Raw genomic sequence first — 25,843 nt, 5'->3', positions numbered from 1 at the left:
ACTCTTAATTGCTTCCCTCTGGTGCGTGTGGGTTCTCTCCTTAGAACGGTTTCCCTCCAAGTCCACTTGCTGGGGAAGTTAGGATTTGGATCAGAGTCCCAACCTCATGATTTGGACTTATTTTTGACCATCGAACCGTGTCCCTGGGAAAAATGGACCCCGGTGATAAAGACTATCCTGAAATGAGGGATGTCATACATCCTCACAAACCAACTTGCCTTTCTGTGATTAGCCGCATCAAGTATTCATTCCAAACAGATGCAAAGGAACACGAGGCTGTTTGTATTTGAAGGAGAAGTCTCCAGTGTTGTTTCTTTTCCTGCATGGAGGTGAATGCCTGTAATGTGCATTATCATTTTAGGGTGTTGGATTGAAAAGCAGGTCTCTGATGAGCTGTTTACTTCTCTGTATTTTCCCAGCAATGCTCACACGTACGCCATAGTCATCAGCCAACAACAACAAAAAGGCCATTGTGGTGTGCCAGGGATGTTTCAACAAGAAGCATAACCCCTTCCCAGTTGTTATTCCCTTTATAAATTGTGACAAAGCTCCTGACTCGGGCATGGTGGGTCCTGTGCATTGGGGCAGATTTGCTTGCCTCAGAGGCTCACAGCAGCCCTCAAGTTAGGAACCGCACCTCAGGCATCAGCTTGCTGTTACTCCCATCTTTGGCCAGCATGAGGGACAGGAGGAAACCAAACTTCACAGTCTCAGTGAACCCCCAAAATGATGCAGGGCTGATTAAGCCCCCTTTTATTCCCCAGCGAGTCTTTTCCCTGAGTGGAAATGGAGACATGGGTGTTGGGAGGAACCCAGGCCCACCCTCTATTTCGGGTTCTGGCCTAGGGCCCTGTAATAGCAGCTGCCTGTAAATGTCTCCAACACCAGCTACAAAACCCCTGAGCTCCCTCCTCTCCCGTCCTCGTGCACTAACTGCAGAGAAGCTCCTTTTTAACCAGTCTCAACGGGCTCTTGAGATGGCCCCAGGTAACCCATCTAGCCTTGGCTCACTTGACCCACTTAATTAGCTCCAGGTGCTTAATTTCCCTGATTGATTCTGGCAAGGTCCCACTGGTTCTGGACTAGCCCCTGCCAGTTTACCCTGGGAACAGAGATTTATTCCATCTAAGATTTATTCACTGTGTTGTGAGCAATACACGAGAAGTCGTTCTTCCGCTCTACTCTGCGCTGCTTAGGCCTCAGTTGGAGTACTGTGTCCAGTTCTGGGCACCGCATTTCAAGAAAGATGTGGAGAAATTGGAGAGGATCCAGAGAAGAGCAACAAGAATGATTAAAGGTCTAGAGAACATGAGCTATGAGGGAAGGCTTAAAGAATTGGGTTTGTTTAGTTTAGAAAAGGGAAGACTGAGGGGGGACATGAGAGCTGTTTTCAGGTATCTAAAAGGGTGTCATAAGGAGGAGGGAGAAAACTTGTTCATCTTGGCCTCTGAGGATAGAACTGCAGCAAGGGAGGTTTAGGTTGGACATTAGGAAAAACTTCCTGTCAGGGTGGTCAAACACTGGAATAAATTGCCCAGGGAGGTTGTGGAATCTCCATCTCTGGAGATATTTAAGAGTAGGTTAGATAAATGTCTATCAGGGATGGTCTAGACAGTATTTGGTCCTGCCGTGGGGGCAGGGGACTGGACTCGATGACCTCTCGAGGTCCCATCCAGTCCTATTATTCTATGATTCTATGATAGGGCTAATACACCTCCCTTCCATCGCTCTCTTGTACCCCTCTGGCCTGACCCTGTCACCATGTATCCACTGTCTAGACCAGGGCTACTCAGCATGCGGCCCAGGGGTAGGATCCTTTGAACATGGCCTCCACTGGGAACATGCTCCACAATAGTGAGGTGTCTCCCAGGCAGGGTGAGCACTGAAAGAAGCAATCAGATGGTCTGGCTGGAACAGACCAGTACAGGGTGTTGGTGTTTCTAGCTCCCAGGGAGCAGGTGCTGGGAGTACCGGGGCATTGTGGGAAGTGCTTTTTATTCATGCCCGTCACTGTGAAAGAAGCTATTTGCATATATTTGCATGTATAGGCAATCACACTTAAGTTGCGGCCCTTGGCATGTGCTGTGAGTATCACTGTGGCCCCCGGGGCTTCCGAAGTTGAGTAGCCCGGGTCTAGACTCAGACTTCCAGGAGACAGGTTCAGCCGAGATGCAATTAGACAGTGTGTTTCGAGGGGCTTTCCTGCTGGCTGTGACGAGAAAAGTCATTTCCACTGCTTCGCTCAGCATGCAGCAGCATCTTAAGTCCTTTGGGCTGGCCTCTAGGCACAATCCTTCTGAGCTTCCCGACATAGTGCTAGCTCCTGGCCTTCGTGACAGGTTCTGTGGCACTTCAGGACATGGGATGTGTGTTCAAAGGCTGCTGAAAGACCTGCACCAGGACTGGGCTCTGATAGAAAAAGGAGCAGCAAGTTGGTGAGATCCAGCTGCAGAGTCCCAACCTGAGGGTAGATGAGGGTCCCATAGTAGCTCTGTGGGGCCATTGTGAGGTTTACGTTATGATTCTAGCACAGCCCTGTTAACCGCTCTGCCTGCCTGTGCATATATTTTGTGCGCACCTGCACCCATTGTTGGGCTAGAGAGAGTTGTGGGCTTGAAGGAGTCTTGATCACTGGAGGTGAATATCTGCAGAGGGACCAGCAAAACGGCCGGTGTATCATGTAAATCCCATCTGAAAACTACCCTCAGGGTTAAGTGAGAGGTGGTTAAGTGATTCATCCAATTAGCACAGCGATGGACAGAGAAGCGGCTTTTCGCCAGAGGGCTGACTTTTCACCTGTATCCCATCAGTTTCCCCCATGTCCCATTCAGTCCACGATAACCGGGCTTCACACGGGCCCTCCTTACTGTGGTTCCCATCACAAGCCCTTCTGTCTTACCACTTCAGCGGAGACGTGCACTGCTGGGGCAGTTGTGCTAGTTGGGGACAATGCCGATCACACAGCTCAGAGAACATTCTTAGCTGCAGCAATCTGGCGATGGAATGAACTTCCAGGGGAGACTCATCTGCAGAGCCTGACCCATCTCTTAGGGACCAGTGCAAATGCTTTGTTTAAGAACATAAGAGCAGCCATACAGGGTCCATCTAGCGCAGGGTCCTGTCTGCCGACAGTGGCCAAAGCCAGAGGGAGGGAACACAATAGGTAATCCTCATGTGCTTCCTTTCCTGTCACCCATATCCAGACAAACAGAGGCTAGGGACACCATTCCTACCCATCCTGGCTAATAGCCATTGATGGACCTAACCTCCATGAATCTATCTAGCTCTTTTTTGAACCCTGTTAAAGTCCTAGTTTTCACAACATTCTCTGGCATGGAGTTCCACAGGTTGACTGGGTGCTGCATGAAGATGCATCTTTTCCAGTCACCGCCTCAACTGATCCCCACTTTCCTACCCCTAATTCAGAAAACCCCACCGACCTCCCATTAACGGAGTTGTGGGTGACCTGAAAAGGAAGAAGAACCAGAGATGCCAAGAGGACAAAGCACAGAACTATTAATCCATCATAGTAGAATCCATATAGTTGGTTAGTGCGCAGCATGTAGAGTACAATGGAGTTACACCCTGTATTGCTGTTGTGTGCTAAAAGGGGGTGTGGACAAGTCGTAGTTGTAATATAACCAAGGCCATTAAAGAAAAATGGTCGTACATCGTCAGATCAATAGTCCATCTAGCTCAGTATTCTGTCTCCGACAGTGGCCAGTACCGGAACATCAGGGAGGGTAAATAGAACAAGACAGCTGGAGTGATTTGCCTTTACCTTCCCCTCCGGCATCTGACTGTCAAAGGTCTGTTAAACAAAGACCTGTGAGCCTGCTCATTATGGCTTTGATTAGGAAATGAACAAATAACCAGAAACTAGCAAAATCTGGGTGTGCAGTGACCCAGCACTGAGGGGATGTATAAATGGAATTTAACTTCAGAGAACAACATAGATGGATGCCCGTCTAGCCCTTGCATGTTTTGGTACGTTTTTCTTTTTAAGCAGCACATATAATCATGATGTTTGTCATGCTAATAATGAACAACTTGTAATACTTTTAATTAAATCCCTCTGAAGCCTTGAAGTCATAAATTATTATTCCTTCCATTCTTCTGTTTCCCCACCTTTAATTTCCTCTGCAAAGTTTTTGCAAGGCGGTAGAATACTGTCTGGTTCTTTGAAACAAGTATAGAATAAATTGAATCAGTTTAAGAGGATATTTGGCATAAATATTTGACACTATAAAGGAAATTTATGGTGCCCTCTCATTTGAGATAAGAAAGGATTTGCCTGTTTTATTGCGTCTCTGTGAATCAACCTGTTTTTTTTTTCATTCTTACCTTCAGGGTTGTTTTATATATACGTGTGTGATTTTGTTTTGGTTGCTTTTTATTCCGGTTCTAAACCACTTTTAGCGTTGTTGCTGAGTTTACATTTTTCGTCGTTTAATGATGAATTCCTTTGAAATGCAAAAGTCAAGACGTCATTTTCAGCCAATACTACCTCACTGCAGTGTCCTGGGAGGCCACTAACTCTTGTGTCTCCAACTTTTCATAGTCCAGCCACCAGCCTGTGAATCAGGAGACTTGGGTTTAAGTCCCGCTTCTGCCACAGACCCTTTGTGTAGCCTTTGGCAAGTCACATAGCCTCTCTCTGGCTCATTTCCCCCTCTACACTATGGGGATAACTCTCCTTCACTACTTCAGAGGAGTGCAGTGAAGACAGACCCGCCACTGGGGGAGGAGCAATAGGGTTGCCAGGTGTCCAGTATTCAACCGGACATTCTGTTTTTTGTGCCCTCTGTCCAGTAAAAAAATTCAGAAAATACCAGACCTGTGCAATGTCCAGTATTTTCTGCTTTTCCAGCTGGGCGCCCGACGGAAACCTAGCAGGAGCGGGGGGAGTGGCTGGGGAGGCAGGACCGCAGTCAGCACTGGGAGGCTCATGTAATCAAAATATATGATGTAGACTGTTGATTGTTTATAATAAAGTTCCCATTCAGTGTCAAGCATAGTTGTGGTGGGATTTTTTGTTTTTATTGTTTGACAGATTTTTAGCATGTGTGTTCGGTATTTTTTGGGGAACCATCTGGCAACCCTAAGGGGCAAAGGAGGCAAATTGCCCCAGATCCAGCAATTCAAGGGGGCCCGGGATTTCGGACTCTTTAAACTACCTCCAGAGCGCTGCGCCACACACTCCGTGAAGCTCTGAGGGTTGGGGTGCATGCCATGCTCCAGGTGGCATGGGGAGGGGGCTGCCCTTGGCCCCGCCCCTTCCATCCAAGGCCCCTCCCCTTCCTTGAGCACATAGCTGGGAATCCCTCCCCCTTGTCCAGGGGGCTCTCGGTTCCCCTGTGTGAAGTTTAAAGATCATGAGGTGCTCAGATGGGGGCAGATAAATATTGACTTCATTGGGCTTAAAGCACTTCTACTTTGGGCCTCACCACCGTACACTTGCATGGCTTTACTGACTTCTTTGCTCGCTAAACAGTGCCCCCTACTGACAGAAATCAGCCTGCTTGATCCTTTCCAACTTAATTGGCTACAGCCATTGAGCCTGCCTACCCATTCTCCCACCCAACAGTCTTGGTCTTACTTGGTGCCCCTCACCAGTCTTAAGAGAGCAACCTCAGATAAGGCGGGTCCAAAGGGCTCCCATGGATCCAGGGTTAACAAGGTACAGCATTCCCAGTAGGAGACTGACCATGAGGGGGCTCGTTTGGAATACGCACTGTCTTGTGAGCCTGTCCAGGTAACAGGACTGCTATTTGTCTCCGTCAGTGGCAAGATGCAGCAGTGCAATGTGAAATCACTGAGTGGGGGGAGCCCTAGGGAAGAAATGCGGGTGTGGGGGTGAGACTTGGATCTAGAAGCAAAATGTATCTGTCACCATGAAATGAAACAGATCAGGTGAAATAGGAAATGCGAGCACAATTTGCATATCTTCGTCCACAAAAAAACGGCAGTGTAGCCTTAGCCTCTGAGCCACCAGATCTCCCAATCAGGAATCCCCTTTCTAGTCATCACCAATCCTATGTCTTCTGTACTATGAGGGGTGCAACAGCCTCCACCATCCCCATAACATACAAATGAGGGGTCACCAAATGAAATCAATAGGTATCACAGACAAAAGGAAGTTTTTCTTCATGAAGTGCAGAGTCAACCTGTGGAACTCCTTGCCAAAGGATGTTGTGAAGGCCACAAAAAGAACTAGATAAATTCATGGATAAATTCATCCATCAATGCTTATTAGCCAGGATGGGTAGGAATCGTGTCCTTAGCATCTGTTTGTCAGAGGCTTGGAATGGGTGACAGGATGGGTCACTTGAGGATTCCCTGTTCAGTTCATTCCCTCTGGGGCACCTGGTGCTAGCCACTGTCAGTAGACAGGATCCTGGGCTAGATGCACCTTTGGTCTGACCCAGTGCAGCCGTTCTTATGCTGGAAACAAAGTAAAGCAGTAAAGTTTCCTCCTGCTTTTGTGCAAGCCTTCTCTTCCCTTCCTAAATAAGGAGCTAAAGAAGCATTCCCAGAGTGATGAACCTCCCACAGACACTGTCTTATTTTCTTCTTCGCAGCCAGGATGTGTGATACTTATCTCCGGGGCCCCACTGGAGTGATAACCTCGCCCAACTACCCCGTGCAGTATGATAACAATGCCTATTGCGTGTGGGTGATCACCGCCCTCAACCCAGCCAAGGTAGGTCTACGAAAGACGTCTCCATGTTTGTATCTTTACGAGCTCTCTCTTTCATCTTTCCTTCTCTCTTTCTTTCAAAGCTGCTCAGGTTTTTGTTGCTGTTGTTTCCCCTACTGCGTGTGTTTCAGCTACTTAAGGAGGCTGTGACACATCACGTACCTCCCGTTTAAAATATGTTTCTTTAAAGGATGTAATTAAAAGTCAATGCAATTATTTTTAATCAAAACCTTTTGATATCTCGATGTGAATGGTGCTGAAATGCCAAACCGCTTAGCGAAGCATTTCATTAAAACTGGCTTTCAGTTAGGGCATGGAACAGCCGTGCCATGAATGCTGATGTTCACTGGTCTTGACTGATATCTGACCCTTGGTCAGCTGGGAATTATAGCCTAAAGGGTGGACGGTGAGTGAGAGAAGAGGAGGCATTAGCATCCCCCACTGCTGATGTCAGCCAGGCCGGTCCTTCCTATGCTATGGGGTTTGGAGAAGGGGGAAAAAACACTTAGTTTTCTCTGCCATTTCCCAGTTGGTCTGTGCTGGGGGAAGGTTTTTGCTTGCTGCCTTTGAAGCCCAAACCAATGGTCCTTGATAACACAGAGAGCTCTAGGCTAAAGTGCTTCGGGGCCGTGAAAATCTGGAGAACTTCAAGAGATTCCAAAACTTCAAGAGGCTCTGTTAAACAGGATAGAGCACACTGATAAAGTTCTGAATTCTCTGGCCTTTCTGCACGTTTTGTCGTCAAAAACTGCCTTTTGGCGATAAAACAGGGAGAGAGTTTACACTGCGGTGTGACTTTTGTTGGGAAAAACACCCAGTTTTGGGGTCAAAAAACCACCTCTACAAGAGACTTCTGTCTTTTTCCCCTCCCTCGATTGTCCAGAGAGAGCCAGTGTGGACTCTGCTGTTTGTTTTGTCGAAAGAACTGGCACAATGCGACAGTGCCTGCAGGCTGTGCTCAATGTTTTGGGATCTCTGCTGCCCTGCTGGCATGTACCCCTCCCCTTTAAAGCTCTGGGAAGTATCTGGCAGCTGAGTGAGCTATTCCATTTGGGGAACGAACAAAGAGAAAATCATTGGAGTGTGCCTATTCTACAGCGGCCGGCAGACTGTTTCTGCCGGGGGAGGAGGTGGACTGGAGAGGCTGTTGTGCCTCCTTAGTACACTACGGGCTGCTTACCCACAATGTTTTGCTCTTATCTGTGGATAAGACAATGGGAGACAGAAAAAGTGGTTTGACTAGTTTTCACTTTTGGCAACTTTTGCAAGTTGACAGCGCTTTTGTCGCCAAACCCTCCTAGTGTAGACACAGCCACAGTCTTTTGCCTTCTTTCTTTCCTTCCCAAGTTCTCCAATAATTTTCCCTGGCTGATTTTCCTGTCTAATTTCCCCTTCATCCTCATCGAACCCACTTGTGAGAGCTTTTCCTTGTTGATCTGTCTGGTCACTTGACAAGTGTGCATAAGTCACAAAAAGGCTTTGGAAATAACCTTAACAGTAATAATACTTCACCCTAGTTCATAACTGTTTGGGACAAAGTGTGGTGTATGTTGTGTTTTGGTTGTTTTTGTTAATTTATTGCATAGTAAATTATATTTATATTCTAGGATACATTATAGTACATTTATTGCATAGTAAATTGGGAGTTAACTGAAGATTTAAAAACAGATTTCAAGCCAAGAAAAATGCAGTGTCATTAATTTCTAAACCTTTGGTTTTAATGACAATCATACAAAAGGGGAAGTAGAAAAGCTCAAGTCTAACGTGTGATTGCAACTGACATTTGCAAGTGCTTCTAAGCAAGGATGCACCAGTGCTGCTCAATATTCCAGGCATGTCCAAATTGATCTGTCATGCTGGTAAATGTACAAGATGTGTCCAGGTGTCCTTATGTCGGTTTGACTGCAGAGTGCACTCAAGTATGCTGTACCACTGGATGGTATTCTAAGGCCTAGACTGATTAGGTCACCTAGGTTAGGCTAATTTAATATAATGCCCTGTCTTGGCCTCAGGTCTTCTCTCCACTTACCAGGGATGGACGATGTGGAGATCAATCTCCCAGGGTTTGATTTAAGAGGTCTAGTAAAGACCCGCTAAATCGACTGCTGATGGCATCCCTGTCGACTCTGGTACTTCATCGGGTCGTGAGGAGTAAGGGAAATTGATGGGAAACTTTCTCCCGTCAACTTCCCACAGTGGGGATGCTGCAGAAACTCGACCTAAGGCACGTCAACTCCAGCTAGACTATTCATGAAGCTGGAGTTGTGTATCTTAGGTCGACTTTCTCCACTGGTGTAGACCTGGCTTCAGAATGGATGGGTCAATGAATCTATTTTAAACAGTGTGTTAGCAGGAGGTATTTGTGCAAGAGACACAGGTTTTAAAAAAAATCAGCAGTGTGTGATATGGTAAGAGTTAAATGGAAAAAAAAAAAGACTTGTCCAAAGAGATTTAGCCATGCCTAGCTTTGGAATCAGGAATACTGAAAGGGTGGTGCTGGGAGGTACAGTCCCTTCCATAGTGCCAAGCCAAGTTGTCTCCAGCTACTAGCAGCTGGCAGGCATCCCAAAGCAGCATCCAAACACCTCAGCGATAAGAAGCAAATTTGCCTGGCGCAAGGTAGTTTTAAAGAGGTATGACAGATCCACACCTCTGGGCCACAGCAGTGTGATGGGAGGCAGATATGCTGGCCTCTGGGGCTACGTTTACACGGCGGCAGTTTTTCAGAAGAGGAAATGCAAATGAAGTGCTCATTTGCATATTCTCTTTTGATCCTTGTGGCAGAAGAGGTTTTGGCAATAACAAGCCCTGTGTAGACGGGGCCATTTGTCGGAAAAACCCCTTTTTGCACAAGATCCTGTAAACCTCGTTTTTTGAGGAATAAGGGATGTTGCGCAAAACAGAGGACTTCCGACAATTGGCCCTGTCTACACAAGGCTTTTTATCGCAAAAACCTCTTCCACAAAAAGGATCAGAAGAGAATATGCAAATGAGAGCATGAGACTTGCAAATGAGCACTCCATTTGCATTTCCTCTTCCAAAAAATTGCCGCAGTGTAGACGTAGCCTAGATGAACCGGTTTCTGCTCCCTGAGTAACCAGGGTAGAGGCTGCTGCTGCACAATCAAGAAGACCCTGGGACCAATTAAGAGCTCACCAGAGGCAGCAGGCTAATCCGAGCACCTGCAGCCCATTAGGGACCAGCTGGGTCTAGTTTAAAAGACTTCTCTCTGAGGAGAGCCGGCAGGCTAAGGACTGGAAGTGAAGAGGTGCTGGGGAAGAGCGGAAGGACGTGGTCAGGTACCAGGAGCAAGGCACGGGCAGGAGTTGGTTGGGGAAGTGGCTCCGGGAAAGGCCGCAGCTCTTGTGGTGAAGGAAACATCTGTCACTGCGTCCATTACGGTCCTTGGGACGCGACCTGGAGTAGAGGGTGGACCCAGCTTCCTCCCAGCCCTCCCCTCACCACTACAGAGACTAGCCCTGAAAGGGGAAGTCCGGACCACAGAGGGATGAAACTTGTTTGACTGGCCCATGATGAAGGTGGCTCAGTTGACTGTGACCTCTAGTCTCCAGTAAGGGAGAGGCCACCTCGAGGAGTCACAGCGAGCTGCCGAGGCAAGTGCTACCCACCGAGAAGTGCCGGACCCCTAAGGAAACCCTTCTGTGAACCCTGTGAAAGGCATGTCCAGTGAAACACAGAAGAGGGGCATCCACACTGCTTGGAGCTGAAGAGAGCATGATTAATACTTTCCAAGTGTTTCCACTGCTGCTTGGAAGCTATTGCTAAGGTGCAGTGGAGGGATTAGATCCAGCTCATAACGGTGTCAAGTAACATCAAGTATTTAGCTGTATAATGTGGACTCGGGTAGGTTTTTGGGCATAAGGACTTTGGGGCCACCTGAGAAGTTGCAGGCGAAGAGGAGAGAAGCAGCGTATTTCCTTAATTTTGTCTTAATTATTTCCCTGCATCTTTCTTTGTTCAAAAACGGATGAGGAATGCAAAATGCTGATAAATAAAATGTATGGAAAACAGTTCCCTTTGTTCTAGGGCTTGGCTGGGAAGTTACAGTCAGCCAGGCACTGTCTGCACTGGCCTTCAAATAGGGCGAGGCTCTTAAGCTTGGGTGCATGAGTTTGGGCCCCGAAATGTGTGTTTAGGGCCATGTCAGAGTGATTTTTCTGTGGGTCAGCGGCTCTCGACCCGAAAAAGGTTCCCCCGGTAGGGAATAATCTCTCCATCTCTTTGTGCCACAAGGGGTTGGGTGAAATGCACTGATGTGTCGGAAAAGCCATTGCTGCATCTGCTAATCGCCTCGGAACGGTTTAGCGTGTTCACCTTAATTTGAGATGCCGTCCGTGACCGTGACCAGCAAATGAGGTCTGACACCCTCAGAGTGTGCTCTGTGAGGTCCCGGGGGCTGATTCGTGGAGAGGGCTTCCCGTAGGAAGGTGGCAAACAGCAGACACAAATCAATTGCATTTCACGTTTGCTGCTCCTGAAGAGATCTGTTGAGGCTGCAGAAACCCCACGCTGCGTAGAAAGCAACTCATCCGCATGGAGAAAACACACGTATGCTACTCCGAGTATTGCATTCGCCAACAGCAATGCATGATCACTGAAAAAAGTCCACACGCTGATGGCAAAGGTCCCAATCAAGCAAGTAGATTGACTATCATGGCCAGTCCCCTGTATCTATCTGTGTCACACAGATGTCAGCTGTCTGGGTTGGTTTGTCAGTTTCTGGCACATCTAGGTCATGCTAGGAGCCCCTGAATTCTAATCCCAGCTCTGCCTCTGGCGATCTTTGGAGTGTTGAGAAAGTTCGATAGGCCTTGATTCACCAAGGTATTCAAGCACGTAAGTATTCATTGAGTTAGACACGTGCTCAAATACTTTAACCCGCCTGGTTCATGTCTCCCATCTGTAAAACAGGGATGAGAACATTTATGAGTATTCCATCCCAGGAAGGGAAAGTGACTTGAAGATGGATTAATTATATGTCTGTAAAACTTGTTGGGGATAAAAGCATTATGGATTTGACCCAAAGCCCATTCAGGTCAGTGAGAGCCAAACCCAGAACTCACTTGAAAACCCTCTATTCTGCATTGAGAAAGGTACTTGTGGGGACTACTTCCTCAATTGGTGTAAATGGATCCATTGAGTTCAAGACAGCCATGCCAGTTTATACTAGCTGAGGATCTGAACCTATATTTTTAAGGTCCAGGTGTCCTTTGGCTTGGGAAAAGAAATGAGCTAGGTTGGAAGAAGCGTGATAACTAATTACCAGCCAAAATTGTCATTGTGGGTAAAATTCACTGTTGGGTAGAGGACGAGTGTCCGTGCTCCGGGTCACAATACACTCGGCCATCAAAAACTATTAATCTCCTTGGCCAAATGGGGTGTTAGCATTTTGCAAGGCTGCTGTTTTGTATGTCAAATAGGTAGATTTGGCAGGGTGAGCTTTTTATTAGTCAGGGCTGAAAAAGGTCATTTCGCCGCCCTTGCTAAACCAATGAGGAAAACATCGAAATTCTTGAATAGCCCAAATACGAATGTTGCCTGTGAAATTGAGAAATGTATTTAAGGATCTTTACTTTGCATAGTTTGACATGCAGTGTTGATCATTTGTATTTCAATGGTTGTAAAGCTTTAATTCTGTCAGTCTCGACATCTGTCATTACATAATTGTCTGAGCTCGCCCTCCCCTTCCAATTTTCTACCACCATGAAAATTTAAATCAATACAAATCAGAAAAACACACACCATTATTTAAAGCCCCCACTAAGACGTATTCTAGTGGCCTTAGCAGTGCTTACCCGGACCAGGGATCAGAACTGGGCTCAGAGCCTGGGTCTGTAGACAGGCATGGGGTGCTGAAGCAGGAACCAGAAATAGGGCTGGAAGGCAGGGGTCTGGGACAAAGCATGGCCTGGGGTCAGGAAAGAGTGGGGTCCAATAGAGAAGGGAGCCAGAGGATTGCCAGCTGCCTTCTAGCTTAAATCATGTTTCTGAGCCAATTTGACAGGGTGGAGGTCTCCTTCAGTCAGGAGTTTCATGGAGCTGGGGTGCTAGGGTCCACCAGCCCATGCTCACAGCTGTACAGGAGAGGGGCTGTGTGTAGAGCCCTGCATAACCCACATCCACCGGTCCATCAAACAGAGGGGGGTGGGGCACCAGGGCAGGCCCGTGCACTGCTGGGAGGGAAAGGATGCAACAATCTCTGTCTTAAATCTCCCTGCAGGAGGGGCTGAGTGCTGGCCCTGCCCGATCCCCCACTCCTCTTCCCCCACCTGATGAGCACTGACCTGCAGAACCCCGGTCCCTGTTGCCCCTTACCCCCAGTCCCTGCTTTTTTGCTGCCTGCCTCTTCCCCCTGCCGCCTCCTTGCTCATCCGTGCTCCCTCCCTTCCCCAAGTGGTTCCCTGTGCGGATGCAAGTAAAATCCGGATGGCAGATTGTAGCTCAGATAATGAGTTGAGCCGGGTGGATGTGAATCCACATTTTTGTATCCGCACAGGGCTCTAGCTATGTGATGCCTGATGGACCCGGGTTCTCGACCTGCTGTCCGACACACTGATCTATCAAAATGGCATACAAATTTAATTCTGCCACGCCGCGATCTAAGATGCAGATCCATTCCAGCATCAATCGAGCTTGCTCACTAAGGGTGTGTCTACACTGCACCGCAGGTCGAAACTAGATACGCCATATGAGCTACGCACATTGCATCTCTAATTCAATCTTATTGTGAAATAGCTTCTTTTGTCAGTTGGCGCTGTCTATGCAGCACCAAATTTCGAAATAACCCGCTATTCTGAAACATCCCTTACTCCTTGTGGATTGAGGTTTACTGGGACATCGGAATAGTGAGCCCGATATATTTCAAAATAACGGGCTTGATGTTAAGACGCGGGATAGCGATTTCGGGATGCCTCCAGTATCCCGAAATAGCGCTACAGTGTAGACATAGCCTAGGAGGGGAAGTGAGGGTCCTGAAGCTTCATCACTACCCGCCAAATGCTCCTTCACCCCGGCTGGACATGTACTCTGTTATGTAGCCTACACTGAAGCCCATGATGCTAAATCCCCATTTCCGTTTTTCGCAAGGTGGCCACATGGAAGCTCTTGTCGATATGCCCTTCCAGGCTGGAACAGTCACATCCCTAACAGTGTAAATGGCCCTATGATGAGTCCAATCCACTACCCTGGATTGTGCTTAGAAACCTGGGCACAGTGTCCCTTGGTGGAAATCTTGAAATTCTTTTGTGTACAATGAGCCCATCTACTACATGAGCCATCGTCTGTAACAGGGGTGGGAGATAATTTTTGAATGGGGGCCTCTCCAAGAATTTGATATTAATGGAGGAGGTGCGGGGTCTGGAATGGAGGATGAGTGCAGAAGGGAGCTTGGGGTAAAACAGTTGTATCCTGAGGCACTGGACTGGGGTGCAGGGAGTTGTACTGTGACCTAGGGAATTGGGGTACAGGAGGGGGTGCAGGGATTTGGGTTGTGAGTTAGGGCAGGAGGGGACTGTGATCTGGGACCGGGGATTGGGGTGCTGGATCTGGGAGGGGATACGGGTACAGGAGAGGGGCAGAGGATTTGGGTATGTGGGGTACGGGGCAGGAGTGAGGGGCAGAGGGTTGGGGATGGGAGAGACTGGGGTGCCAGATGCAGGCTCTGCCAGACTTACCAGCCAGCAGCCATTCTTGAATCAGCCTCTCTTCCTACCCTGCCCCCGCCCCCTCACAGGCTGTAGCCATGTGCTATGGAGACCCTTGTGCTTCGTGGCTGCTGGTTATTGAAACAGGCAGCTCCCATTGGCCAGTTTCTGGCCATAAACCGACCATTGGGATTGTGCTGGGGGTGGGAGCAACTCCTAAAGTTTTCCCTCCTCCCCTCCAGACTCACAGTTTTTAAGAAAAGCCACATTTCTGAGCGGTGTGCAGGTGGGGCGAGGCAAGGGGAGAGCCTGCCCAGGCCTGTTCTATATACACTGTTTTGCAGACTAAAGTGTTTGTGCTGGTCTCCGGGCTGCGGACCTTGGTTTCACTAGTGGCGACTCGGCCATTTAACCAGAGGCAGACTGAGAAGTGTCTGGGGAAAAACAAGATTTGAATTAAAATTGCCATTTCCAGGCCCACCGCTGGTGACATTTCCCCCCTTCTTAAACTAAAAGTGAGCTCATTTGTCAGTGCTTCATGGGAGAAGGACTCCTAAAGCTCAGTGCTAGCAGATGAGGAGTAGGAATTATTCACATGCTTCAAATGAAAGTGCAGGCTCATGTGGCTTGCTGAAATTAGGCCAAACTACACAGTGCCTTCCAGGTTTGAGATGATAAACTGGCTTCTGATTAATCGAGGCATGAGATACCGTTTCGGGTAAACCAGCCAAAATATTTGTACTCTTGCGAAAACTGGAGAGCTAATGACTGGACCCAGAAATGCCAGAGAGTCTGTGCTTAGCTCTGCCACATTCTTACTCTTTGGCCTTAAGCAAGTTCCTTAACTTCAGAGCAGGTTTCTTTTTTTTTTCTTTTCTTTTTTTTTGTGTCCAGCTATAAAAACATCCCCTACTGTGTTAATTTATCTACTGGATAGCAATGTTTACTTGTTGACCTCCAACAGATATTGTGGGGGCAAATTAATATTTGTAAAGCACTTTGAAATAAGCACATTAGAGGTGCTATCCTACCTGGGCAGGATTATTATTGTAATTTTGTTCTCCAAATGCAACCTTCCTTCATTTTAGAAATTACAGCGGATCAAACCTTAATACCATAATATTTGAGCTCATTTCTTTGACGTTGACTGTTGTTTCTTTTCATGTCAATGTGTTAAAAATGAGATGTTATGGCATCAATATTGTTGCATGCCAGGAGATCTCGTTTGGTCTATTGTCTCATTAAATAATTTTCAGTCTTCAACCAATAGCAAAACAACATAAACAGTGGGGGAAAGATACATAAATAAATGTTACACTTGTTCTCCTGTTTCCCGTGCAACGAGGTTATGGTCTACAGTATATTAGAATGTAATTAGCTATTTAATGAAGGTCGGACTCTTTAAAATGCGGTTTACTTGCATGACTGGTTTAACTAATGATGTGTGCCGCTTTGCAGCTCTGTGTACTTTGTATTAATCACATTATTTCATTGTTACACGGTTCAAATAATGCTCGGTGCGAGCTAATATTTCAGCATTGCTACGAATACTAGCCGCTTTTTTTATTTCAAAGACAGTAATGAAGACTGGGGATTTGGAGAACATTTGCCGTCAGCCACAATCAGGAATTGGAGCTGATCAGTACAACAATGGATACAAGCCCCTAAACCTCCATGAAATTCCGCATAGGCTCTTATTGCAGAACCCAGAAGCTTTTGAAAGCTCTGCTCTGCCCAAGAGGTGATCGCCACACGATCTCATTTCATCAGAGTTGCTAGATGTGCACATTTGGAAGAGATCGCTTACAAGAAAAGAGTATTCAGTCTGAATCCTCACGGGGGGTTGCTCTGTCCATCAGGCGTTGCTTCTGTTTTCTCAGCATGGGGTTCATACACCCCGTCAGGCAGCTGCCGAGATTCCCTGCCATCACAGCCAGGGACTCCTGTCCCCGGGGCAAGGCAAACAGTCAGTGTATCTATAGCAAGAGTCCCCAGCAGCCATGTCTAACGGGCAAGTGCAGGGGTTTAGGGGAACCTGCACCCACCCTACTCTACTATCTTCCGACCCAGGGTCCTATGGAGTCAGTAAACTCACTATTAATGGTATAGGACCACGGATGTTACAGGATCAGAGAGTCCTGGTGTGCTGCGGAGGGTGGGGGGCCAGGAGCCCGGAGGGATGGGGGGGCTACGCGATGCCCAGCTGTGCTATGGGGGGGGGGGGTGGGAGCAGCTCACAACTCAACTGGGCTACGGGATGCGGAGGGAGAGGGGAGCCAGGAAGCACAGTGGCAGGGCAGAGGTGGGGCCGTCAGCAGGGGGGGCCAAAAATGATCTCCCTTGGTCTGGTAAAATCCCTTACCCAGGACCAGTCAGGTCCCAAGGGTGCTGGACCAGGGAGGGCCAACCAGGGCCGGTCCACAACATTTTGGCACCTGAGGCAGGGTGCTCAAATGCCGCCCCCATGTCTCCTCGCTTGGGCCAAAACTTCGAAAGGTCTCAATTCTGCCTCCTTCCTGTTCTGCTCCTCTCATGGTCCTGCTCTGCTACCTACCTCTGCACCAACAGCAGACACAATTTTCTACACTCTGGGTCCTCGTGGCGCCTGCCCGCAGCCTGGCACCTGAGGTGACCACCTCAGTTCGCCTCAGGGTAAGGCCAGCTCTCCCTGTATAAGGCTCAGCTCCAAACATGTTCCCTTCCCATCATAAAAATCCATTTCCGGCATCCCAGCTGCCGGGGTCCGGCATCCCTGTCAGAGTTATGGTCGGCCGGGCTTTGGCAGCATAGTTCAGATTCATGACCTCAGTGGTGTGGAGAGTTGATGCAGGAGGCTGCAGCAAACGTCCTTCCTTCTCCTCAGCCAGCCCCAATAGAGCTGGGCCTCCCCCTTGATCTGTCCCCCCCACCAGGAGCGTGGGCAGCAGGAACGAGGGGGGAAGGTCTCCTGCTCCCACAGTGATTGGTCAGCCCTTGTTGGCTCCATGCGGAGTTGATACACCCCATGGGTGGTGGGTGAAGGCCCAGCACCTATCTCATAGAGCTGGAATGGACCAGTCCCCTGCCCTCATGGGGAAGGCAAGCCCAAGCCCCGCCCCTTCCACCTGAGGCCCCGCCTCTTCAGCCCCCTCCCCCGTCCCCAAAGCCAAGTCCTGCCCAAACCCAGCCTGATCCTTCCTGGCCACCTGGAGGACTGGGGCTGCCAAGCCACGGCCCTAGCCTTCCTGGGCGGCTGGGGAGTGTAGGCATTTTTGGGACGGCAATGCCTACCCTTGCTTACATTACTCATGGCCATGATACACCCCATCACACAGGTATATACGCGTTGTTCTGAAAAGTGGATTGTCCTTTCAATACCTGGACAATTAAAACCAATAAGCAGAAACATAAAATTAGAGGTGGCTTAAGATGATTATCATCCCCTGAGCCAGTAGTTGTGATTTTTGCAATCATGGTTTATTTTTTTCTGTGTTTTTAAAATGTTTTCCTCTCCCTGCTGCTGTGTGAAAGTCCCACATAACATGAAAAAAACCCCCAGGAAATGCAATTAAATGAGCTTTAATAAAGTGCTGTCAAATGTGAAAAAAAGGGGAGGAGGGTGAGAAACACACTTGTGTCTTGTCCATGATTTCATAGATTTTGGTTAGTCTCTAAGGGTATGTCTACACTATCCCGCTAGTTCAAACTAGCGGGGTAATGTATGCATACCGAACTTGCTAATGAAGCCCGGGATTTGAATTTCCCGGGCTTCATTAGCATAAAGCCGGCGCCGCCATTTTTAAAAGCCGGCTAGTGCGAACCCCGTGCCACGCGGCTACACGCGGCACGGGCTAGATAGTTCGAACTACGTAGCCATTCCGAACTAGGAGTACAGATAGTTCGGAACGAGGAGTACAGATAGTTCGGAATGGCTACGTAGTTCGAACTATCTAGCCCGTGCCGCGTGTAGCCGCGCGGCACGGGGTTCGCACTAGCCGGCTTTTAAAAATGGCGGCGCCGGCTTTATGCTAATGAAGCCCGGGAAATTCAAATCCCGGGCTTCATTAGCAAGTTCGGTATGCATACATTACCCCGCTAGTTCGAACTAGTGGGGTAGTGTAGACATACCCTAAGGGTGTGTCTACACTGCACTGTTATTTTGAGATACCTAGCATTATTTCAAAATAATAATGCGAGCATCTATACAGCCATTCAGTTACTTTGAAATCATTTTGAAATAACGAACGGCTTTTTTCTAAAATCTCATTCTATGAGGAATAATGACTATTCTGAACTAGTTATTTCAAAATAAGGCATGTAAAGAGACTCCACTGCTGCTATTTCAAAAATAGCCCTTCACCAAGGGCATTTTACATTATTTCTCTTGGGGCTGTAAATTGAGATAGCATGTCTCCATTAGGGAAGCTTGCCTTGGACTCATTTTGAGGCTTCCCTGCAGTGTAGACGTGCTATTTCGAAATAAGCTATTTCAGAATACCTATTCTGGAATTGCATATTCCGAAATAAGGGTGCCGTGTAGACACATCCCAATATGCCACAGGACTACTCGTACTGAAATCTGTGTTCATTTTGAATTCTGTGGGCTTACTCATGCTTCAAGTGATACACCCGCTGAAATCCTTGCACAACTGGAGCCTTAAATGCTGCTTTTAACTATAGTCGATGAAAAATATTTAGACAAACATCCATGTGTTTTATTGTTAGGTTAGTGGGGTCCTTTTAGAGAGATGCTTCCAAATATAATTGATCTTCACATACTTCTTGAGTAAATATCACTGCCCTACAATCAAATGTCATTGGCCAATGATCTAATATGAATAGCTACATCTACAAGAGTTTTATTTTAAATTTCGGTGATGTTAAGGTTTAAACTTTCTCCCACCTCTTTGGTAACAAGCTAGTGCACGACAGTGAAACTGAGAGGAGTCAGAATGTGAAATTGACCGATCTAGGGTCAGATACTCCACTGATCCAAAATGATGGAACTACATTAGTTTAATGCCTAATAACTTCCCATAGAGAATAGACTATGGGCAAGCTTCCTCAACTGGTTTAAATTAGTGTAACTCCACTAGGGTCAATGGATCTGTGTCAGTTTACACCAGTGACGATCTCACACCTAACTCCTCTCTTCTAGTCTGGAGGGAATTGTTTATTTTCTGGCCTACTGCCCGTGTGGTGGTGTACAGACATTTGGGGGGACAGGGTCCTTGTTTTTAGATTATTTCTAATCTGAAATGTATAAATAGTGAAAAGAAGGATTAGACTTAATAAATACATTCATATTTGATAATCCAAGGTGTTATGAATATCACAGGAAGGTCTTTTTTCATATAGGCACATGCTCAGGGAATAAGGCTGTATTTAAGTATGCGCTTACATACTTTCCCGAATTGGGAGTCTTTGAGAAGTGCTGAGTAACAGCAGTTGGCATTGTGGATACTTAGCTCCTCTGAAAATCAGACCCATATTAGATTCAGGTTACAGAGCTTGCCCAGGGCAGTATTAAGGTCGAGCCATGGGAGGCCAGGTTCAACGGGTAAGACTTTCAGAAGCACCCAAGTGATTTCAGGGCACAAGTCTCCCTGACTTTCAGTGAAACTTGTGCTCCTACATCACCTAAGTGCTTTGGAAAACCCCATCCAATATTTATGTTGAAAAAAGTGTGAAAACTTGAAGCCACTGTAAATCAATCCAGTGATGTCTGAATCTGCAGGGAGCCTGAAACCATTGCTCTGAGATGCGGGAGTCCCCTCCCCCTCGATGTAACCAATACAGTGATGTCTACAGACAGACATTCTCAAACTGAGGGAGAGAGAGCAGCCACTAAAGTCAAGAAGGAAACGCACTAAGTACACACCTACCACCAAATCCACTAACCTAAGGTCGCAGGATCCTGTAAATCTATCTGCAGTGTGTTTGACTCATACGTACCACTTACGTGCGCCTTAAAATCTATCACCCAAATCCAAATCCTTAATTTGCAAAGAAAATCACCTGTTGCCAGTGACTAACCTGTGGTGCAAATAGAACCCCGGTGCTGCAAGCACAACAGGCCATGCCTCTGTATCAGTAAATGCCTCTGGAAAATCGATAGACACAGCAGAGAAATCTGAAAGATGATTTCAGCAATAACTGTGTGCGTCTGGGGAGAAATGCCACAACTCAATACAAAGTAAGCCCGGGCCTCGTTTCCAATGTCCAGGAGATTTAATGCTCCTATAAATTGCTCCTCGATAGACACACACAGAGAAATAAACACGAAAAGAGCAGCTGCAGGCTGCCTCGGCGGTTGATTCATATTAACACACTGTATCTTTGCTAGGTTATCAAACTCACCTTTGAAGAATTTGACTTGGAAAGAGGATACGACACGCTGACAGTGGGTGATGGAGGGCAGGTCGGAGACCAGAAAACAGTCCTCTATGTGTAAGTAGAGTTTCTTTTAACACTGTGCACATTAGAACATGAGTTTTGCATCAGGATAGTTACCCGAAGTGTTTGGAGGGTCAAAGACGAGTTTGCTTAGAAGCCGGTGAATGTTTTACGTCATGGTCTGCAATAGAGAATGAATGGAATGTTCTTGCTGGAGTCTTGTTTTGTCTTCCCACTTACATTATTTTCAGGTCCATCCCAGGAAACCTTCACAATCTTTGTTCCCTCACCCTGCTGTTTCCATTCTTCTGGAATGTCTCTGTCTCTGGACACCTGAGGAGAGAGAAAAGGAAGAGAGAGATTAGCAGTAGCTAGGAAGCTGAATGCATGGGGACAAAAAGCTAGTGCGAGAGCTAATACGGAAGAAGCAAGAACTGGGTAAACCAGTCAAAGCATGTGTACTCCGAGAGAGCCGGGTATTGAACGATCTGACCCAGACATGCCTGTGGTGGCGTGAGGAGGGTGAGGGTTGGGAGGTGAGGGGCGTCTCATAGTGGGGGCGACACATCCAGCGGGGCTTTCTCTCCCCCACACCTGTGGGGCCTTTTCTCTCTCCCCAGACCCTCCAGCCGGCAGTGGCCTTCTCTCACCCCACCCCCCGCAGCCTTCTCACCAGCAAGGGCCTTCTCTTTCCCCCCAGCCCCCCGCCCTGCTGGACAGGTGCCTTCTTTCTCCCCCCAGTCCTCCCTCCAGCAGGGCTTTTTCTCTCCCCCCAGACCCCGCAGCTGGCAGCAACCTTCTCTCGTCCCCAGTCTGCCGGCCAGCAAGGGTCTCTCTCTCCTCACATTCACCCCTGCCTAGGAAGGGCCTTCACTTTCCCTTCAGCCTCCCCACCCCTGCCTAGCGGGAGCTTTCTCTCTCTGTGCCCCTCAGTCCTCCCAACCAGTAGCAGGGGCCTTCCCCCCCGCCCATCTGGCAGGACTTTCTCTCCCGCATGCCCAGGCGTTGCAGCCAAGGACTGTGAGAGGGAGGCTTTGGGGAAGGGGGTTTGGTGGCAGGAAAGATGGCAAGTCCCAGCCGGACACTCTCTTGGTGGTGATGCTGACCCCAGAGGTCACTCTGCAGTACGCTCCCCCCTGCGATCGCCCCCCCCAGTGGTCACTCTGCAGTACGCTCCCCCCTGCGATCGCCGCCCCCCAGTGGTCACTCTGCAGTACGCTCCCCCCTGCGATCGCCGCCCCCCAGTGGTCACTCTGCAGTACGCTCCCCCCTGCGATCGCCGCCCCCCAGTGGTCACTCTGCAGTACGCTCCCCCCTGCGATCGCCCCCCCCCAGTGGTCACTCTGCAGTACGCTCCCCCTGCGATCGCCGCCCCCCAGTGGTCACTCTCCAGTACGCTCCCCCTGCGATCGCCGCCCCCCAGTGGTCACTCTGCAGTACGCTCCCCCTGCGATCGCCGCCCCCCAGTGGTCACTCTGCAGTACGCTCCCCCCTGCGATCACCGCCCCCCAGTGGTCACTCTGCAGTACGCTCCCCCTGCGATCGCCACCCCCCAGTGGTCACTCTGCAGTACGCTCCCCCTGCGATCGCCGCCCCCCAGTGGTCACTCTGCAGTACGCTCCCCCCTGCGATCGCCGCCCCCCAGTGGTCACTCTGCAGTACGCTCCCCCCTGCGATCGCCGCCCCCCAGTGGTCACTCTGCAGTACGCTCCCCCTGCGATCGCCACCCCCCAGTGGTCACTCTGCAGTACGCTCCCCCTGCGATCGCCGCCCCCCAGTGGTCACTCTGCAGTACGCTCCCCCCTGCGATCGCCGCCCCCCAGTGGTCACTCTGCAGTACGCTCCCCCCTGCGATCGCCGCCCCCCAGTGGTCACTCTGCAGTACGCTCCCCCCTGCGATCGCCGCCCCCCAGTGGTCACTCTGCAGTACGCTCCCCCCTGCGATCGCCCCCCCCCAGTGCTCACTCTGCAGTACGCTCCCCCTGCGATCGCCGCCCCCCAGTGGTCACTCTGCAGTACGCTCCCCCCGCGCTCACTGCCCCCCAGTGGTCACTCTGCAGTATGCCCCCCCTGCGATCGCCGCCCCCCAGTGGTCACTCTGCAGTACGCTCCCCCCTGCGATCGCTGCCCCCCAGTGGTCACTCTGCAGTACGCTCCCCCCTGCGATCGCTGCCCCCCAGTGGTCACTCTGCAGTACGCTCCCCCCTGCGATCGCCACCCCCCCAGTGGTCACTCTGCAGTACGCTCCCCCCTGCGATCGCCACCCCCCAGTGGTCACTCTGCAGTACGCTCCCCCCTGCAATCGCCACCCCCCAGTGGTCACTCTGCAGTACGCTCCCTCCTGCGATCGCCACCCCCCCAGTGGTCACTCTGCAGTACGCTCCTCCCTGCGATCGCTGCCCCCCAGTGGTCACTCTGCAGTACGCTCCCCCCTGCGATCGCTGCCCCCCAGTGGTCACTCTGCAGTACGCTCCCCCCTGTGCTCGCCACCCCCCAGTGGTCACTCTGCAGTACGCTCCCCCCGCGCTCACTGCCCCCCAGTGGTCACTCTGCAGTACGCTCCCCCCTGCGATCGCTGCCCCCCAGTGGTCACTCTGCAGTACGCTCCCCCCTGCGATCGCTGCCCCCCAGTGGTCACTCTGCAGTACGCTCCCCCCTGCGATCGCCGCCCCCCAGTGGTCACTCTGCAGTACGCTCCCCCCTGCGATCGCTGCCCCCCAGTGGTCACTCTGCAGTACGCTCCCCCCTGCGATCGCCGCCCCCCAGTGGTCACTCTGCAGTACGCTCCCCCCTGCGATCGCCGCCCCCCAGTGGTCACTCTGCAGTACGCTCCCCCCCTGCGATCGCCGCCCCCCAGTGGTCACTCTGCAGTACGCTCCCCCCTGCGATCGCCGCCCCCCAGTGGTCACTCTGCAGTACGCCCCCCCTGCGATCGCCGCCCCCCAGTGGTCACTCTGCAGTACGCTCCCCCCTGAGATCGCCGCCCCCCAGTGGTCACTCTGCAGTACGCTCCCCCCTGCGATCGCTGCCCCCCATTGGTCACTCTGCAGTACGCTCCCCCCTGCGATCGCCGCCCCCCAGTGGTCACTCTGCAGTACGCCCCCCCTGCGATCGCTGCCCCCCAGTGGTCACTCTGCAGTACGCTCCCCCCTGCGATCGCCGCCCCCCAGTGGTCACTCTGCAGTACGCTCCCCCCTGCGATCGCTGCCCCCCAGTGGTCACTCTGCAGTACGCTCCCCCCTGCGATCGCCGCCCCCCAGTGGTCACTCTGCAGTACGCTCCCCCCTGTGCTCGCCGCCCCCCAGTGGTCACTCTGCAGTACGCCCCCCCTGCGATCGCCGCCCCCCAGTGGTCACTCTGCAGTACGCTCCCCCCTGCGATCGCCGCCCCCCAGTGGTCACTCTGCAGTACGCTCCCCCCTGCGATCGCCCCCCCCCAGTGCTCACTCTGCAGTACGCTCCCCCTGCGATCGCCGCCCCCCAGTGGTCACTCTGCAGTACGCTCCCCCCTGCGATCGCCGCCCCCCAGTGGTCACTCTGCAGTATGCCCCCCCTGCGATCGCCGCCCCCCAGTGGTCACTCTGCAGTACGCCCCCCCTGCGATCGCCGCCCCCCAGTGGTCACTCTGCAGTACGCTCCCCCCTGCGATCGCCACCCCCCAGTGGTCACTCTGCAGTACGCTCCCCCCTGCAATCGCCACCCCCCAGTGGTCACTCTGCAGTACGCTCCCCCCTGCGATCGCCGCCCCCCAGTGGTCACTCTGCAGTACGCTCCCCCCGTGCTCACTGCCCCCCAGTGGTCACTCTGCAGTACGCTCCCCCCTGCGATCGCCGCCCCCCAGTGGTCACTCTGCAGTACGCTCCCCCCTGCGATCGCCGCCCCCCAGTGGTCACTCTGCAGTACGCTCCCCCCTGCGATCGCCGCCCCCCAGTGGTCACTCTGCAGTACGCCCCCCCTGCGATCGCCGCCCCCCAGTGGTCACTCTGCAGTACGCTCCCCCCGTGCTCACTGCCCCCCAGTGGTCACTCTGCAGTACGCTCCCCCCTGCGATCGCTGCCCCCGCAATGGTCACTCTGCAGTACGCTCCCCCCCTGCGATCGCCGCCCCCCAGTGGTCACTCTGCAGTACGCTCCCCCCTGCGATCGCCGCCCCCCAGTGGTCACTCTGCAGTACGCTCCCCCCGTGCTCACTGCCCCCCAGTGGTCACTCTGCAGTACGCTCCCCCCTGCGATCGCTGCCCCCGCAATGGTCACTCTGCAGTACGCTCCCCCCTGCGATCGCCGCCCCCCAGTGGTCACTCTGCAGTACGCTTCCCCCTGCGATCGCTGCCCCCGAGTGGTCACTCTGCAGTACGCTCCCCCCCGCGATTGCTGCCCCCGAGTGGTCACTCTGCAGTACGCTCCCCCCCGCGATTGCTGCCCCCCAGTGGTCACTCTGCAGTACGTTCCCCCCTGAGATCGCCGCCCCCCAGTGGTCACTCTGCAGTACGCTCCCCCCTGCGATCGCTGCCCCCCATTGGTCACTCTGCAGTACGCTCCCCCCTGCGATCGCTGCCCCCCAGTGGTCACTCTGCAGTACGCTCCCCCCTGCGATCGCTGCCCCCCAGTGGTCACTCTGCAGTACGCTCCCCCTGCGATCGCTGCCCCCCAGTGGTCACTCTGCAGTACGCTCCCCCCTGCGATCGCTGCCCCCCATTGGTCACTCTGCAGTACGTTCCCCCCATCGCTCGCTGCCCCCCAGTGGTCACTCTGCAGTACGCGCCCCCCAGTGGCCACTATCAGTCTCATGTCCCTCCTCTCTGCCATCTCACTTTCCATGTTATGGAAAACAGTCATATTCCAGGAACTTCCCATTGTCCTGGAACGACCAGACTCTGGCCTTGCCTTAAGTCAGGAGAAGAGGCAGCTGGGTACTGAATTTGGTGGCTCTAGCTCTGACCATTTAGGAGTTCTTGAACAAACGGACTCGCAGACAGACCCACTGACAGACACACTCTGATATGTCGATTACACTGTAGATCTATCCAGAATTACTGGAATGGGACCTGTAGGGTACTGACATCTTCTGCAAGTCTGACTTTTGACCTTTTCATCACATTCATTTCC

The 25,843-nt window shown here is 51.0% G+C and overlaps 1 protein-coding gene across 1 annotated transcript in view; it reads left to right on the top strand.

Annotated features, from left to right (window-relative positions):
- CSMD2 (CUB and Sushi multiple domains 2) overlaps positions 1–25,843 on the top strand; it is a 743,482-nt gene that overhangs the window by 409,937 nt on the left and 307,702 nt on the right. The window contains exons 10-11 of the mRNA XM_014578911.3: positions 6,582–6,703; positions 20,690–20,793. Of these exons, the coding sequence (XP_014434397.3) occupies positions 6,582–6,703; positions 20,690–20,793 (226 nt within the window). The remainder of the gene's footprint in view (positions 1–6,581; positions 6,704–20,689; positions 20,794–25,843) is intronic.

Source organism: Pelodiscus sinensis, chromosome 25, assembly GCF_049634645.1.
Source record: "Pelodiscus sinensis isolate JC-2024 chromosome 25, ASM4963464v1, whole genome shotgun sequence".
NCBI classification, from domain to species: Eukaryota; Metazoa; Chordata; order Testudines; family Trionychidae; genus Pelodiscus; species Pelodiscus sinensis.
Note: the sequence above shows the minus strand (reverse complement) of the source record. Positions and strands in the feature narration are given on the sequence as shown.